The 13,528-nt window shown below is 53.0% G+C and overlaps 1 protein-coding gene across 1 annotated transcript in view; it reads left to right on the plus strand.

The window, feature by feature from the left end:
• LOC144725103 (collagen alpha-1(XII) chain-like) overlaps positions 1–13,528 on the plus strand; it is a 319,564-nt gene that overhangs the window by 170,214 nt on the left and 135,822 nt on the right. The window contains 7 exon segments of the mRNA XM_078604576.1: positions 1,717–1,846; positions 3,384–3,532; positions 5,166–5,295; positions 6,268–6,416; positions 10,506–10,635; positions 11,470–11,609; positions 12,623–12,752. Of these exon segments, the coding sequence (XP_078460702.1) occupies positions 1,717–1,846; positions 3,384–3,532; positions 5,166–5,295; positions 6,268–6,416; positions 10,506–10,635; positions 11,470–11,609; positions 12,623–12,752 (958 nt within the window).

Below are 13,528 nucleotides of genomic sequence, written 5' to 3' on the forward strand. Positions count from 1 at the left end.
TGTGAATGAGCTGACATGCCGTGCCCTTCCGCCAACCACACACAGCCATGGGTCAAGGCCCACTTAGCAGGGGTTGCAGCTCACTCTCACTTGAGGGGTGGTGCTTGTTGGTGGGCGTGGCCGTGCTGCGCTTGCTGGAGACAAATGACTTCATTGTGGCGATCAATGTGGTTGTGATTATACAAATATTTTTACAAATGTTGCCCAAAGTGAACAGATTAGAATATTTTGAGATAATGGTTCTTGGAAAGGTATGCCATGGCTTGCGATTATCCAGACTTAGTCGTGCAAGGGAAAACCTCCTTAATCGTTGCCAAAACAGTGTTTTGCTTGATGCTGCTAAATTTACTGCAGAATCACTTCCACAGTTTATTGCACAGTTCGTGTCTATATTTGGCGAGTCGAGCCTTGTGGCTGTTCCTTGCTGCATCGTTGATGCACCTGCTGCTGCGGCCGCTGATATGAGGCCTGCGTTATGTACGTGGTACCGGCTTCTTCATGAATTTACTGCTGGATGAGGGCTCCTCCCAGCGCCGTGTGGATCATGGCGGTTAATTGACCGTACTTCTCTACGCCGGTCAATGGAGATCGGTTGTCCGCAATTATGTGTGTGCTACTCTTCTATAACACGGTATTAGTTGTGTTCCTGAAGAACACCGTTTTATGGAACAATAACGTTAAAATGAATAATATACAACATGGGGTAAAGCACAGTCCGCGATAACATGTGAGATGCGTACGCATGGGTAGCATCTATAAGCATCCAGCAGTATCCCGCCTTGTGTGATTCTACGCCGAGGCAGCTGCTTATTCCTACTCACGCGACGTAGTTCTGTTCACTCGATCGAGCTATATCCGGTTCGCATCTGTGTTATACAAAATGTTCCCCAATACATCCATCCCATTATATCAAATTCGCGTTATGAAAACACGCGCTATAGGAGAACACGCTGTATTAGAATTACCCTCTTGTATTGTATAGAGACCTGTGATGACATTGCCCCGAATGGGCCAGATCTCGGAAGTGGTGGCAGCTGATGGACGAGACAGACAACAGAGTGACAGCCAAAGGAGGGAACACACCCAAGAGGGCAACCACCACGGAGATGGAGCGACGAGGTCAGCTCGTGTATAGGAGCTAGATGGATCGTCGCATTACGAAGACTGTGATGGATGGCGGTAACTTGGAGAGCCCTTCATCCAGTAGTTTATACAGCATGGCTGCTGCTGCAGCGGTAGCGAGGTATTATTTCCTTGCCTGGTATGCAGGAGATCATGGGTTCGATCTCGTGTGGACTTTTCTCCGGGTCGTCCGGTTTTTCCCTCCACATTTAGAAACACGCTTTTAGAGTATTTGGCTGCTATAAATTTCCACGTGAAAAATCACTTCGTTGAGCTAGCATTTGTGTCCAGCTCACTTCGGAAAGAGAGCTTTATAGCTCAGTGGGCCTTACCTGGTAAAATAGAAAACATTTTAGTTTCGTTGATGGTGGTGGTTAATTGTATGGGTGTGGTATATCAGGCGACACTGGCGATAGCGCAGGATGGAGAGAGTCTGACCCACATACCTGACCAAGGATCTCGCCACGGGGGTGAGGACTAGTAAAGAAAGGAGAGGTAGTCGCGTGGTGATGGCGTGTAGTGCCCTCGGCATGGCGCAGTGATGGCACGGTAATGACGCTGAGGGCCCGGTGTGGCGCCGTGTGTGCATGCCAGGATGAGGTGGAGGGCACGCTGAGCACCGTGGTGCTGCGTAAGCTGCAGCCGTCCACGCGCTACGAGGTGTCCGTGTTCGCCGTCAACTCCGTGGGGGCGAGCGAGCCACTCCGCGGGCACGACACGACACGTGAGATCACACACGGCACCATCGCACAGACACGTGACGTCACACACGGCAGCACCTCACAGACACGTGACGTCACACACGGCAGCACCTCACAGACACGTGACGTCACACACAGCAGCACCGCACAGACACGTGAGGTGACACAGCAGCACCGCACAGACACGGGACGTCACACACGGCAGCACCTCACAGACACGTGACGCCACACACAGCAGCACCTCACAGACACGTGAGGTGACACACAGCAGCACCGCACAGACACGTGAGGTGACACGGCAGCACCGCACAGACACGGGACGTCACTTAATTCTAGATTTGAAGCTTTCGTGACTGCAAGGAATCATCTTCTTAGGTTTTTTCGGTAAAGTCACGTAGAAAGTAAAATAAAATAAAAACAAAAATCACGACGTTTCGGAGGCAACACAAGTCTCCGTCATCAGGTGGGACCGTCACAGCTAGATTAGCTGTATCAAGTGAGGCAATGATTCAAGATGTAATCCCTTAAAAGCGAGTTGAGGGGGGAGGGAGAGGGAGGGGGGAGCTCATCAGACTATGGTAGCCAATGAAAGGAACGTATCGGGAGGGAGGGGGGGCGAGGCCAAAAGGGTGGGCGATGGACGTGGAAGCGCTTGTGCGCAAGCGGCCAATTACTGCACACGCCAACACAATGGAGCGATTGTGCGCAAGCGGCCAGCCACTGCACCCGCCAACACAATGGGCAGAGAGGAGGAGGGGAGGTCTAATACACATGATAGACAAAAGAACGAAAATGATGATGGGTACAAACTTAGGGGGAGCTCATCAGACTATGGTAGCCAATGAATGGAACGTATCGGGAGGGAGGGGGGGGCGGGGGGGGGGCGAGGCCAAAAGGGTGGGCGACGGACGTGGAAGCGCTTGTGCGCAAGCGGCCAATTACTGCACACGCCAACACAATGGAGAGAGAGGGGGAGGGGGGGGTCTGATACACATGAGTGACGTCACATACAGCAGCAGCACCTCACACACACGTGACGTCACACACGGCAGCACCGCACAGACACGTGAGGTGACACGGCAGCACCTCACAGACACGTGACGTCACACACAGCAGCACCGCACAGACACGTGAGGTGACACAGCAGCACCGCACAGACACGTGAGGTGACACACAGCAGCAGCACCTCACAGACACGTGAGGTGACACAGCAGCACCGCACAGACACGTGAGGTGACACACGGCAGCACCTCACAGACACGTGACGTCACACACAGCAGCAGCACCTCACAGACACGTGAGGTCACACGGCAGCACCTCACAGACACGTGACGTCACACACAGCAGCAGCACCTCACAGACACGTGAGGTCACACGGCAGCACCTCACAGACACGTGACGTCACACACACAGCAGCACCTCACAGACCCGTGACGTCACACACGGCAGCACCGCACAGACACGTGAGGTGACACACGGCAGCACCTCACAGTATCCCGGGGCACCCCGGAAGGGTCTAACTGGTTGTTTTTATCATCACTGTCGTTCTTCTTTCCGCAGTGCCTCTGGAGGGGCCGCGGAACGCGCGCACGTACGACGTGACGACCAACAGCATGCGCGTGCGCTGGGACGTGGTGGCCGACGCCACGGGGTACCGCCTGGTGTTCGCCCCCGTCGACGCGGGCAGCGACCCCAACCAGGAGCGCGAGGTGGGTGGCAGCGAGACCGTCCATCGTGCCAGTGGGGGCAAGGGGGGGGTGGCCCTGGTAAGTCCAAGCCGAGCCAGCGATGCAGGCGGTTTTCCCGCTGGATTTTTTTCTGTGCCCGGCCAGAACTGGAACACGACACGCTGGACTCGCAAGATGTCTGAATCTGGCTCGGGGCCAAGCAAGGCCAGGGGCAGGGCTAGTGACAAGTTTATTGCGTGTGCTGTCAGTCAAGTGCGCTGTGAGGATGGTGTCACCCCGCCATCAACGTGTGCCTCATTTCTTTAGAACTCATTGTTGTTTAGTTTGTTGCCAAGCCTCCGATTAGCACGGTTGGTTACACACCGCGCGAAAGCAGTTCAACATACATACACACCAGAGGTGTGGACTCGAGTCATGTGACTTGGACTCGAGTCAGACTCGAGTCATGAATTTGATGACTTGCGACTCGACTTGGACTTGCATAACAATGACTTTGTCCCACCTCTGAGATGTGGACTCGAGTCATGTGACTTGGACTCGAGTCAGACTCGAGTCATGAATTTGATGACTTGCGACTCGACTTGGACTTGCATAACAATGACTTTGTCCCACCTCTGATACACACACATACATACACATATATACAACCCGTTGATTACGTCTGATGCGATGTGGAGTAGGTTGTGCAGTAAAAAAAACAACCCAGGGCCTCCTAGGCCACTCTGGGCTGGCTCGGCATGGCCCTCGGCGTGCCTCAGTTGTGAAATGGAAAGGAGGTTCTCCAGAGAGACAGGTCTGATTCATTTTACCTCAAGGGATCTCTTTCAGTGGTCAATGCGCTACTCGGAGATTATCAGGGGACCAGGAAGAGCTAAACGACCCAAAGAGAACGGTATTCGTCAACGATATTGTGGGTTTCGTCAACGGTTAAGGGGTTGGCATTCGGGACCTACTTCTAGTAAAGGAGGAGGGTCTGTTACAAGCAGCAGTAGAGTGTCCAATGAGTTGCATAATTAGACTTCGCAAACACACGTAGAGTCAAGTAAATATTTATTTCACGAGGAGATGAGGAAACAACCCAAAAGGGTGTCTTGGGTAAAACCTCGAGCATGATTTCGAAATCGTACGCAAAAACAAAGCACCGATACTACGAATCTGAACTACGATGACAGTGAAGCTGCACTCCGCACTGTGGGCGTCTGTGATTGATCCGAGTAACTTCGAAGGTTCTGTTAATCTTTTAATGTTAACTCCTGCACTAACTTCATCATGGGACCTCCTTTGCTAGTACCAAAATATGAGAATAGGTTTTCCCCTTTTTTCTGGCAAGAAAATAGGTGTTAAGATGTTAAAACACCAAAGTGAAACCTTTTACAAGGACTCATGTGTGCATTAACCACAACACTTGTGGTCAGAATGCAAAAAAGCATACTCTGATAATATATGCATTGTCTTTGAAACTGATTGATCCACACCAGAGACCGTTTTATTTTGAGCCTAGTCTCAAAACATTGTTAGACCAGGGGATGCCAAAAGCACTAACTCATTTACCCGAGACTACAGAGTCCTTGTCCCCAATCACGCAGTCATTAATCCACATTTCTCAGGTCACGCCTGCTCACCGTGTGTACGCTGAACCCACCCCTCCCCTCAGCTCACGGTGGGCGCCACAGCTAAGAACACTCTGCTGGATCGCCTCACCCCCAAAACCACGTACCGGATCGCGCTGTACGCACTGTATGGCGAGGAGGAGAGCCAGGCCATCCCTCTGCAGGACACCACACGTGAGTAGCTCGCGGAGTCCGTAACCTCTCGCCCCTGACCTGTGAACCACAATCCCCTGCTGATCTCGTCAGCAGGGGATTGTGGTACCATCCTTGCAGCGGCTTATCGCTGCTAGCCATCCAACAAAGACGGTCACTGCATCGGCCGTCTGCAACGCTTTTTCTGACGATATTAGGAAGCCGCTGAAGCTATGCACTTTTAAATCAATATTGAAAACTAAGATCTTTAGAACTGCTTGTTGTGTTTAGTTTGTTGTCCTTCCTCCGCACCTCCGTATAACATGCGAAAGAAGCTCTCAACATACGTATGAGGTGATACTCAACTCCTGTTTGCAGCCCTAGGTCAGTGGTGGACATTCGACATTCATATGGTGGGGGCAAGTTTATCCATAGGACAACCACTGTTGACCTCCCCACGGAGTGGTGCTCACTGTATTGATCCTGGAGGGATGAAGGGTTGAGTCAACCCCCAGCCAGTATTTGAACTCGCAACCTTGGGATTGCGAGCCCGCTACTGCCGAGCCACCTGGCCGGATTTGACCTTGCACATGCAACTGAAAATGAGTTACCCTCTGAACACAATGCTTGGATGGGCAACCACAATGCATCACAGGGATTATAGGCTTTGGGGCTATATGGTGGGCAGAAGAGTGCAGTAGAGCAAAATACATATTGAACCGTACTTCTATGGCCTCGCGTCGATGCTCCTCGTTCGCACCGACCAGCACGGTGAAGTAAGCGACCCTGAATAGCCCTCCCGACACGCGTGGCACCGAGAGGCCCTCGCTCCATCGGCGGACCGACGCAGAGGGCTGCACTCGTGTGACAGCGTGCGACTGCGTGTGACCGTGTGTGACAGCGTGTGACAGCGTACGACCGCGTGTGACCATGTGTGACCGTGTGTGACCGCGTGTGACCGTGTGTGACCGCGTGTGACCATGTGTGACTGTGTGTGACCGCATGCGCGGGCAGTTCCCTTGTCGGGCCCGCGGAACGCTCGCACGCACGACGTGACGACGCACAGCATACGCGTGCGCTGGGACGCGGCCGGGGACGCCTCGGGGTACCGCCTGGTGTTCTCCCCCGTGGACGCGGGCAGCGACACGAGCCAGGAGCGCGAGGTGGGTCCCCGTGCCCCCCACTCCCCACCCCTCCCCTCGGCCGGTCCAGCACCTTCCTGCTGATTAAGTTCCACCGTTCGAGATGAGGGGGGTGATCGTGGCCGAAAGCCGTTGATGCCAGGGAACCTCACTACCGAAGCTTTCTCCTCTCCGCCACATCCTGCAGGTGCCGTGCAGTAAAACTTATTTTACTATTTGTTATGTCGCTTTTTTTCAGAAGCAATCTGGCCACAAATTATAGCTCAACGAAGTGGCATATAACGTGGAAATGTATAGCAGCCAAATACTCTCAACGCACGTTGATTTTAAATGTGGACGGAAAAATCGGAGGGCCCGGAGAAAAATCCACACGACCACGGGAGACAACATGCAAACAGGCATCCGAGTCGAGATCGAAGCCACAACCTCCTGTATACCAGGCGAGGTAGTAAATATCTCGCCACCACAGCAAGATGTTAGATTAACTGTGACCTCCAAGATCTGCCCTAAACGTTATCCCACCACCGTTTACGTCTTCCCCTTGGTCGCTGGATAAATGTTATGAATCACATTAGAAAACCCAGCAGTCAGGTGAAACTCCATCATTACACCTCTAGTTGTGGCTGGGTGGCACAGAAAAGGGGGACTATTGAACATCACAGCTGTCCAATGTTTTTTTGGGTTCTACCACACGCCGTTAAGCATGATGTCCGATATTTTGTTCCACGTGCCTGGGAGCTTCTTCGGGAATAATTTGTCGGACTTCACGTCGAAAACCAAGCGGCGCAACCCGAGAATACACCTCGGAGAGCCACGCAACCCAGCCGTGAAATCCTGCGTAGCAGCGCCCAATGTCAACTTACAGGGCATGGTGGAATGAGAAAGATGAGGATGACCCAAGATCAATCGTGTGACAAATGTGATGCTAGCACGGCCAATAAACCCGCACAAGCCCAGAGAAGGAGTGCGAAGGACAGGCAGATGTGGGGACAGGGTTGACATCGGAGGCATCAGCAGTCGCCACGACCACTATGGTCGGAGCTAGGCAGCTGATGGTCACCTGCCTAGATCCATCTACAACAGTTGAGTTCTGATCCCGCTCATTCATTTCCGCCCGGAGACTGGCGTTCACGTTGGGGATAACATTAGGGATTGTCGTTCTCCAAATGTCACAAGATGCGATATCCAAACTAGGCTTTAGCGACCAATATTATCCATAATAAAGGTTTTCTTGGGATATATCTCGTAAATATAAATGTCGTTAAGCCCGCCACCACCCAACACAGCCGACTAATAAGAGTTGTCACGTAAACAAAACGTACTAATTAGTTATTACTTTAGCACACCGGTGTGTTGGGAGAGTAAATCCACGTGCTCTGGCCAGGTCCCAGCAAGCAATGCAGCTCACGGAAACCGGTCAGGCAGCCTCTGGTGACCGAGCAGCGCGGGTTTTTTCAGCACCCGGCGCCGGTTGTGTTTTTTTCACCTCACATTTGGCTGGAACAGCGCCTCATGTCCATTTCAGGCAGTTTATATCGGGTGAGGCACACTGAGCCAAGGAGCTTTCTTTCAATGGTGACTCGAATTGAAGGAGGGTAAGCAAAAGAAAATCGAACCCACGTTGGGTCTGTACGACTGTCCCACTGCAATTGGCAGAGATTCTCCCGGGTATTTGGAAGAGCGTCACCTTGACTGATATCCCACATTAACGTCTTGTATTCTTCACATGATCCTTATGGCGGTACCCCGGGGGGGGCACTAAATAGTACAAAATGGCCGAGGCAATTACATATTTTGTTTCTGAGACACTATTTTTTCCAGGGGCGTACTTCACTCCACGACTGGGGTACCAATCAATCCGAAATCAGTGCTACTCCGCGATGTCGAAACGCAGCGAGGACGATTGCACGAAACCCTGAACGCTCGCGGTACGCACCGTAGTGGTGCATCGTGTACAGCTCGTCGAGATGAGTCGATTGCCGCATCGCCGACCATCAACAGACTAAACATGACTGCATCACGGACATTATGTGAGAGCCGGGGTACTATGGTACCCCGGGGCACCGCCATAAGGTTCACATGGCCCCCATGTTGGGATTTCGATTACGACCAAACCCACGCCATTTGTCACGAACAGAATTTGTTTTAACGGAGGAGTGCAGCACGTTAATTCCATGCTGCTCGATAATTCCTCTCAAGCACTCGGTCACGTGCTGGGATTTTGACGATCTCCGAATTTCAGCAGCGTGTGTGATTCTTCTACTCGCACGCGGATGGAAAGCTACGAATCTGCTATGAAGAAGGGTGCTATTGTAATAAAAGACTCGACCACGGTATCTGGCTTGGTGTCCTTTATTCGGGTTCGTCTACTTTTCCCACACGGCTCTCTCCCTCTGAGACCCTCCGCTCGGCGCCGACGCTGCTGTCGCTCCCGTAGCCTCTAGCAGCCTCGCTGCTGATCCCCTCGTGTCGCTCCCGTAGCCTCTAGCAGCCTCGCTGCTGATCTCCTCGCGCAGCCTCCCCGGCTGCCCTCGCTGCAGCTCCACCACTGCTCTCCCTCTCTGAACAGTCCCACTGCTGCCTCTTCGTGCAGCCTCGCTGCTGCTCTCGCTGCAGCCTAGCCGCTGCTCCCTGGGTTGGTCACCGCTGGCCGACGGTGCCAATCCGCTCTCCGAGTGTGTGTGGCGATCTTGCCACTCCTCCCAGCCTTTGCCCTGCGTGGCCTCACCCTAGTCCACTCTCCAACCACCCCCCCTCCTATTCCGGTTTCTCCCCTTAAAGACCCGAACCCTTCTCCCACGTGACATAACTCCTCCCCCCCGTGACGTCACATCCGGAAGGTCGTTTACGCCCGCATTACACTATGAAGAAGAGCCATGACCCAAAACTTCACCTATTACATATGTATTCTTACAAGACCATGGAGTTATTAACGAACTCAATGGGTTTTTTTTGTTGTTTGTGCTTTTTCACCACTGGCAGCGCAGAATCACCAAATAATTATTTTTGGGTAAAAAGGATAGAATCATGATAATGGACTGTGAGCATCAGCATATTCGCTCATTTTTGTTGCTTGAATCTCTGACATTGCATTGCTGTGGTTAATAAGCACGTATTATTATTATTGTTTAAGTATTCACATCTTGCAACGACTGTAATGCTGTGGTTGGGGTGGGACAAGCCGTCAGTGATTCAGCAGTGTGTGGGTGAGGTTCACTGATCGAGCTAGGATCATCGTGTGAGACACCGGGCCAAAATAAAGGGGTTATTTTGGGTTGGACCTCTTCATTGTTATCCACTGAGACACCGCGTGCAGTTTCTTCTTCTGCTACAGTTTACAGCTGCACTTAAAACACTTTGAAAAAGGACTTGGAAAATCATCCCGTGCAGGACTCGGAGCTCTGCGAGGCTTTCCTCAATAAACGAGCAGTAAACGTAGCAGTGTCGTGTAATTATTTACGAGGATCTTACCGGCACTCGATCTGGTTTATATTGAGGAAAGCACTACGGCTGTTTATCCACCATGCAATGCACTCAGGGATTACAACTTCAGAGTGGCGTTTGAGTGTTGTAGCACAAGAACGCAACCCCCCCACCAATACCCCCAGGCTTATAAATAAGAATAATACGAGGAGAAAGCCCGGTGATACTATACTTTGTTACAAAACGGCTTGTTTAAAAACCAGTAAAATCCCACGAAAAAATGTGATTTTTTTTTTGGTGTGGGGGAAAATTGCGTTGCCATTTTGTACAAAGACAAATGGCGCGCATTCTCGAGCTTTCAATAAAATTGTGTTAATGCGACTTTGAGCGTTGTAAAAGACACACGATCGACAGGAGAGGCTCAACTCTCCTAAGATTAGAATCTTGAGGAGAACTCAAGTATTGCATTTTCATTAAAAGACTGAAGCCTCATTTTTGTTTATACAGAACCATGACTTTTGTGACCTTTGGTGTCGTAATGCATGCGAGGAGTCCGTCTCCTCGTGCAGCACGAACATCCTTGCATTGCATGTACATACGTTGAACTTCTTTCGCACCGTACGTAGCTAACCGTGCTAATCGAACGTGCACGTGCCGTTTACCATCCGCGTCCCTCTTGCCGCGCAGGTGACGGTGGGCGCGTCCATCAAGGACACGCTGCTGGACCGCCTGACGCCCAACACGGAGTACCGCATCGCCCTGTATGCGCTGTACGCGGACCAGGGGAGCGAGCCCATTCCCCTGCAGGACACCACGTGTGAGCGCCCGCCTCACCGCCCTCGCCGTGCTCACCCTCCTCACCCCCCTAACTGCCCTCACCCGCCTCACCATTCTCACCGCCTTTATCACCCCTTGCCACCCTCGCCATGCCCACCAACCGCACTGCCCTCCCTCTTCTCCCCTCCTACACCACCCTCATCCTCCTCACCCCCCCTCACTCTCCTCACTCCACTCACCCCTCTCGCTGCCCTTACTCTCCTCACCTCCCTCATCTTCCTCACGCCCCCTCACTCCTCTGACCCCTTCGCCGGCCTCAACCATCGTGTTTGTATCAGCTCGTGATCTCGCACGTGTGAGTTCGTGCGTCTGTGCCTGGTTTGTGCTGCTCACTCGTATCTCTGCCTCCCGCGTGCCGGGACACCCGTGTGGTGACGTGCGCATGGGGCGGGGGGCGATTGCACGGGTTCAAACGTTACCCACACTTCACCCCATCACACGTAACCTGCCAATGCACTAACAATGCTGAGCGGACAGAGGCAGGAGGCATTCAAGAAAGTTGTCCACTATTCAACTGCCAACGCCAGGAGATAGAACCGGGGACCTCTGGATTGCACTCTGCTACGAACCTGGTTAACTGGTTTTCATTCTTGGCTCAGTGGTGATTATCTGAACCGGCCTTGGGCCTCCCCTAAGTCGACTAAGCCCTCAATAGGAACTTGATGCGATGTGTAAACATCAGCATTTTGTAGACAAATGTGGTTGGGCGTGGTTCTGGCCACACCGTTACCTCGCTAACGGCACTCGTCCCAATCGTCTGTTAACGGCTACGAAAGGAGGAATCGTTGCCTTTGCTTTTTCTTCTGCACCGCAGTGCCTCTGCGCGGCGTGCGGAATATTAACTTTGCCGACGTGACCCACTCGAGCTTCCGCGTGTCGTGGGACCCGGCGGAGGGCAGGGTGCTCAAGTACCGCGTGCGCTACTCACACGACGACGGCGCCGAGCCCAGCGAGGTGAGGCCCTGCGCCGGGGCACGCGGAGCGCCCACGGCGACAGTGATGACAATGGCGATGACGTTGATAATGGCGATGATGACGTTGATGACAACGCAGATGACGACGACGATGACGACGACGATAACGGCGATGACATTGATGACAATGGCGATGACAATGACGGTGATGACAACGACAATGGCGCTACGGTTGTCCCGTGGCAGCCGACGATGAGGCCCAGCAGACCTCTCTCGTCTCCTTGCGATCGCTTCCTATAGAACTGAGTGTTTATCTCTTAACCTCCTCTTTCGTTCTGTCAATCCGCCACTTGGGAGGACAGCCTCTACTTCTTGCTGCTGTCGCGTGGCAGTGGTGCTTAAGTGTTGGCCTCCATTCTGTTTACACGTCAAAGTCAAAGAAGTCTCCGTCTTCATATCTTTTGCATCGGATTCAACTGCAGCCCTACCTTTTGGAGTTGCCTGAATCTCAAGATGCTGTAAAAAAAACTGTGGAAATGTGGATACATTTATTTTACGTCGAAAAAGGAAGGTTTTGAGCCTGGACCTGAACAGGGGCAAGGGAGTTTTAGGGCATGGGGGCAGTAGAGGAAAATGAGCCAATGCCTCATTAGTTTTTAACCTCACGTCATCTTCCGTGATTACATGTAATGCACGGGCAGTGGAATCACTCGATGTGAAAACATGGTCTCAATTCTACCATTTTACACAGCCCGAGGTAAACAAGAAGCTACCATTCATCATAAACAAAAAACATTTTTGGTTAATTCGCTTAAATATAATGCGTCGTTAACCCGCCACCACCTGACACAGCCAATTAGTGAGGTTTGTTACTTGGTGTCAATTGAGAGAGGCTTCTAAATTTTAGGGCCACATGAAAGCCCCATGGTGAGGCCAATGGATGAGTCACACTGTGTTGCTGCCAGCCGTGAACCTGCCACCGCCGCCACGGCTGCTGTTTGTAATCTGACCACGTTTTGCCCACGGCGGCCTCGCGCGCCCCTCGCCCTGCAGGTGGAGGTGGAGGGCTCGGTGACGAGCCGCGAGCTCACGGGGCTCAACTCCCAGACGCGCTACCGCGTCACCGTCACAGCTGTGTACGCTGACGGGGAGTCGCCACCCCTAGCCGGCTCCGAGACCACGCGTGGGTCACACCACCCACACGCACACACTGAGACCACGCGTGTGTTACACCACCCACACGCACACACACACACCTACACGCACACACAGAGACCACGCGTGTGTCACACCACCCACACGCACACACAGAGACCATGTGTGTGTCACACCACCCACACGCACACACTGAGACCACGCGTGTGTTACACCACCCACACGCACACACACGCACCCACACGCACACACACAGAGACCACACGTGGGTCACACCACCCACACGCACACACACGCACCCACACGTACACACAGAGACCACGCGTGCGTCACACCACCCACACGCACACACAGAGACCACGCGTGGGTCACACCACCCACACGCACACACACGCACCCACACGCACACACAGAGACCACGCGTGTGTCACACCACCCACATGTACACAAGCAGACCACGCGTGTGTCACACCACCCACACGCACACACTGAGACCACGCGTGTGTCACACCACCCACACGCACACACAGAGACCACGCGTGGGTCACACCACCCACACAATGAGACCACACGTGCGTCACACCACCCACACACTGAGACCACGCGTGCGTCACACCACCCACAATCGCACAGAGACCACGCGTGCATGGTGACATTGGTGACGGTTTTAGAACGTCTATCTAGCCACCTCTGGCGACGAGTTGACCCCGCTCTGTTTGTGTGTCTGTGTGCGCTCGTGTGCTCATGCGTGCTTATCCACGACCGCGCGTTCCCCCATTCATTCCCGCGCGCGTATCGGCCCAC

Source organism: Lampetra planeri, chromosome 22, assembly GCF_965212315.1.
Source record: "Lampetra planeri chromosome 22, kcLamPlan1.2.h2, whole genome shotgun sequence".
Classification (NCBI taxonomy): Eukaryota; Metazoa; Chordata; class Hyperoartia; order Petromyzontiformes; family Petromyzontidae; genus Lampetra; species Lampetra planeri.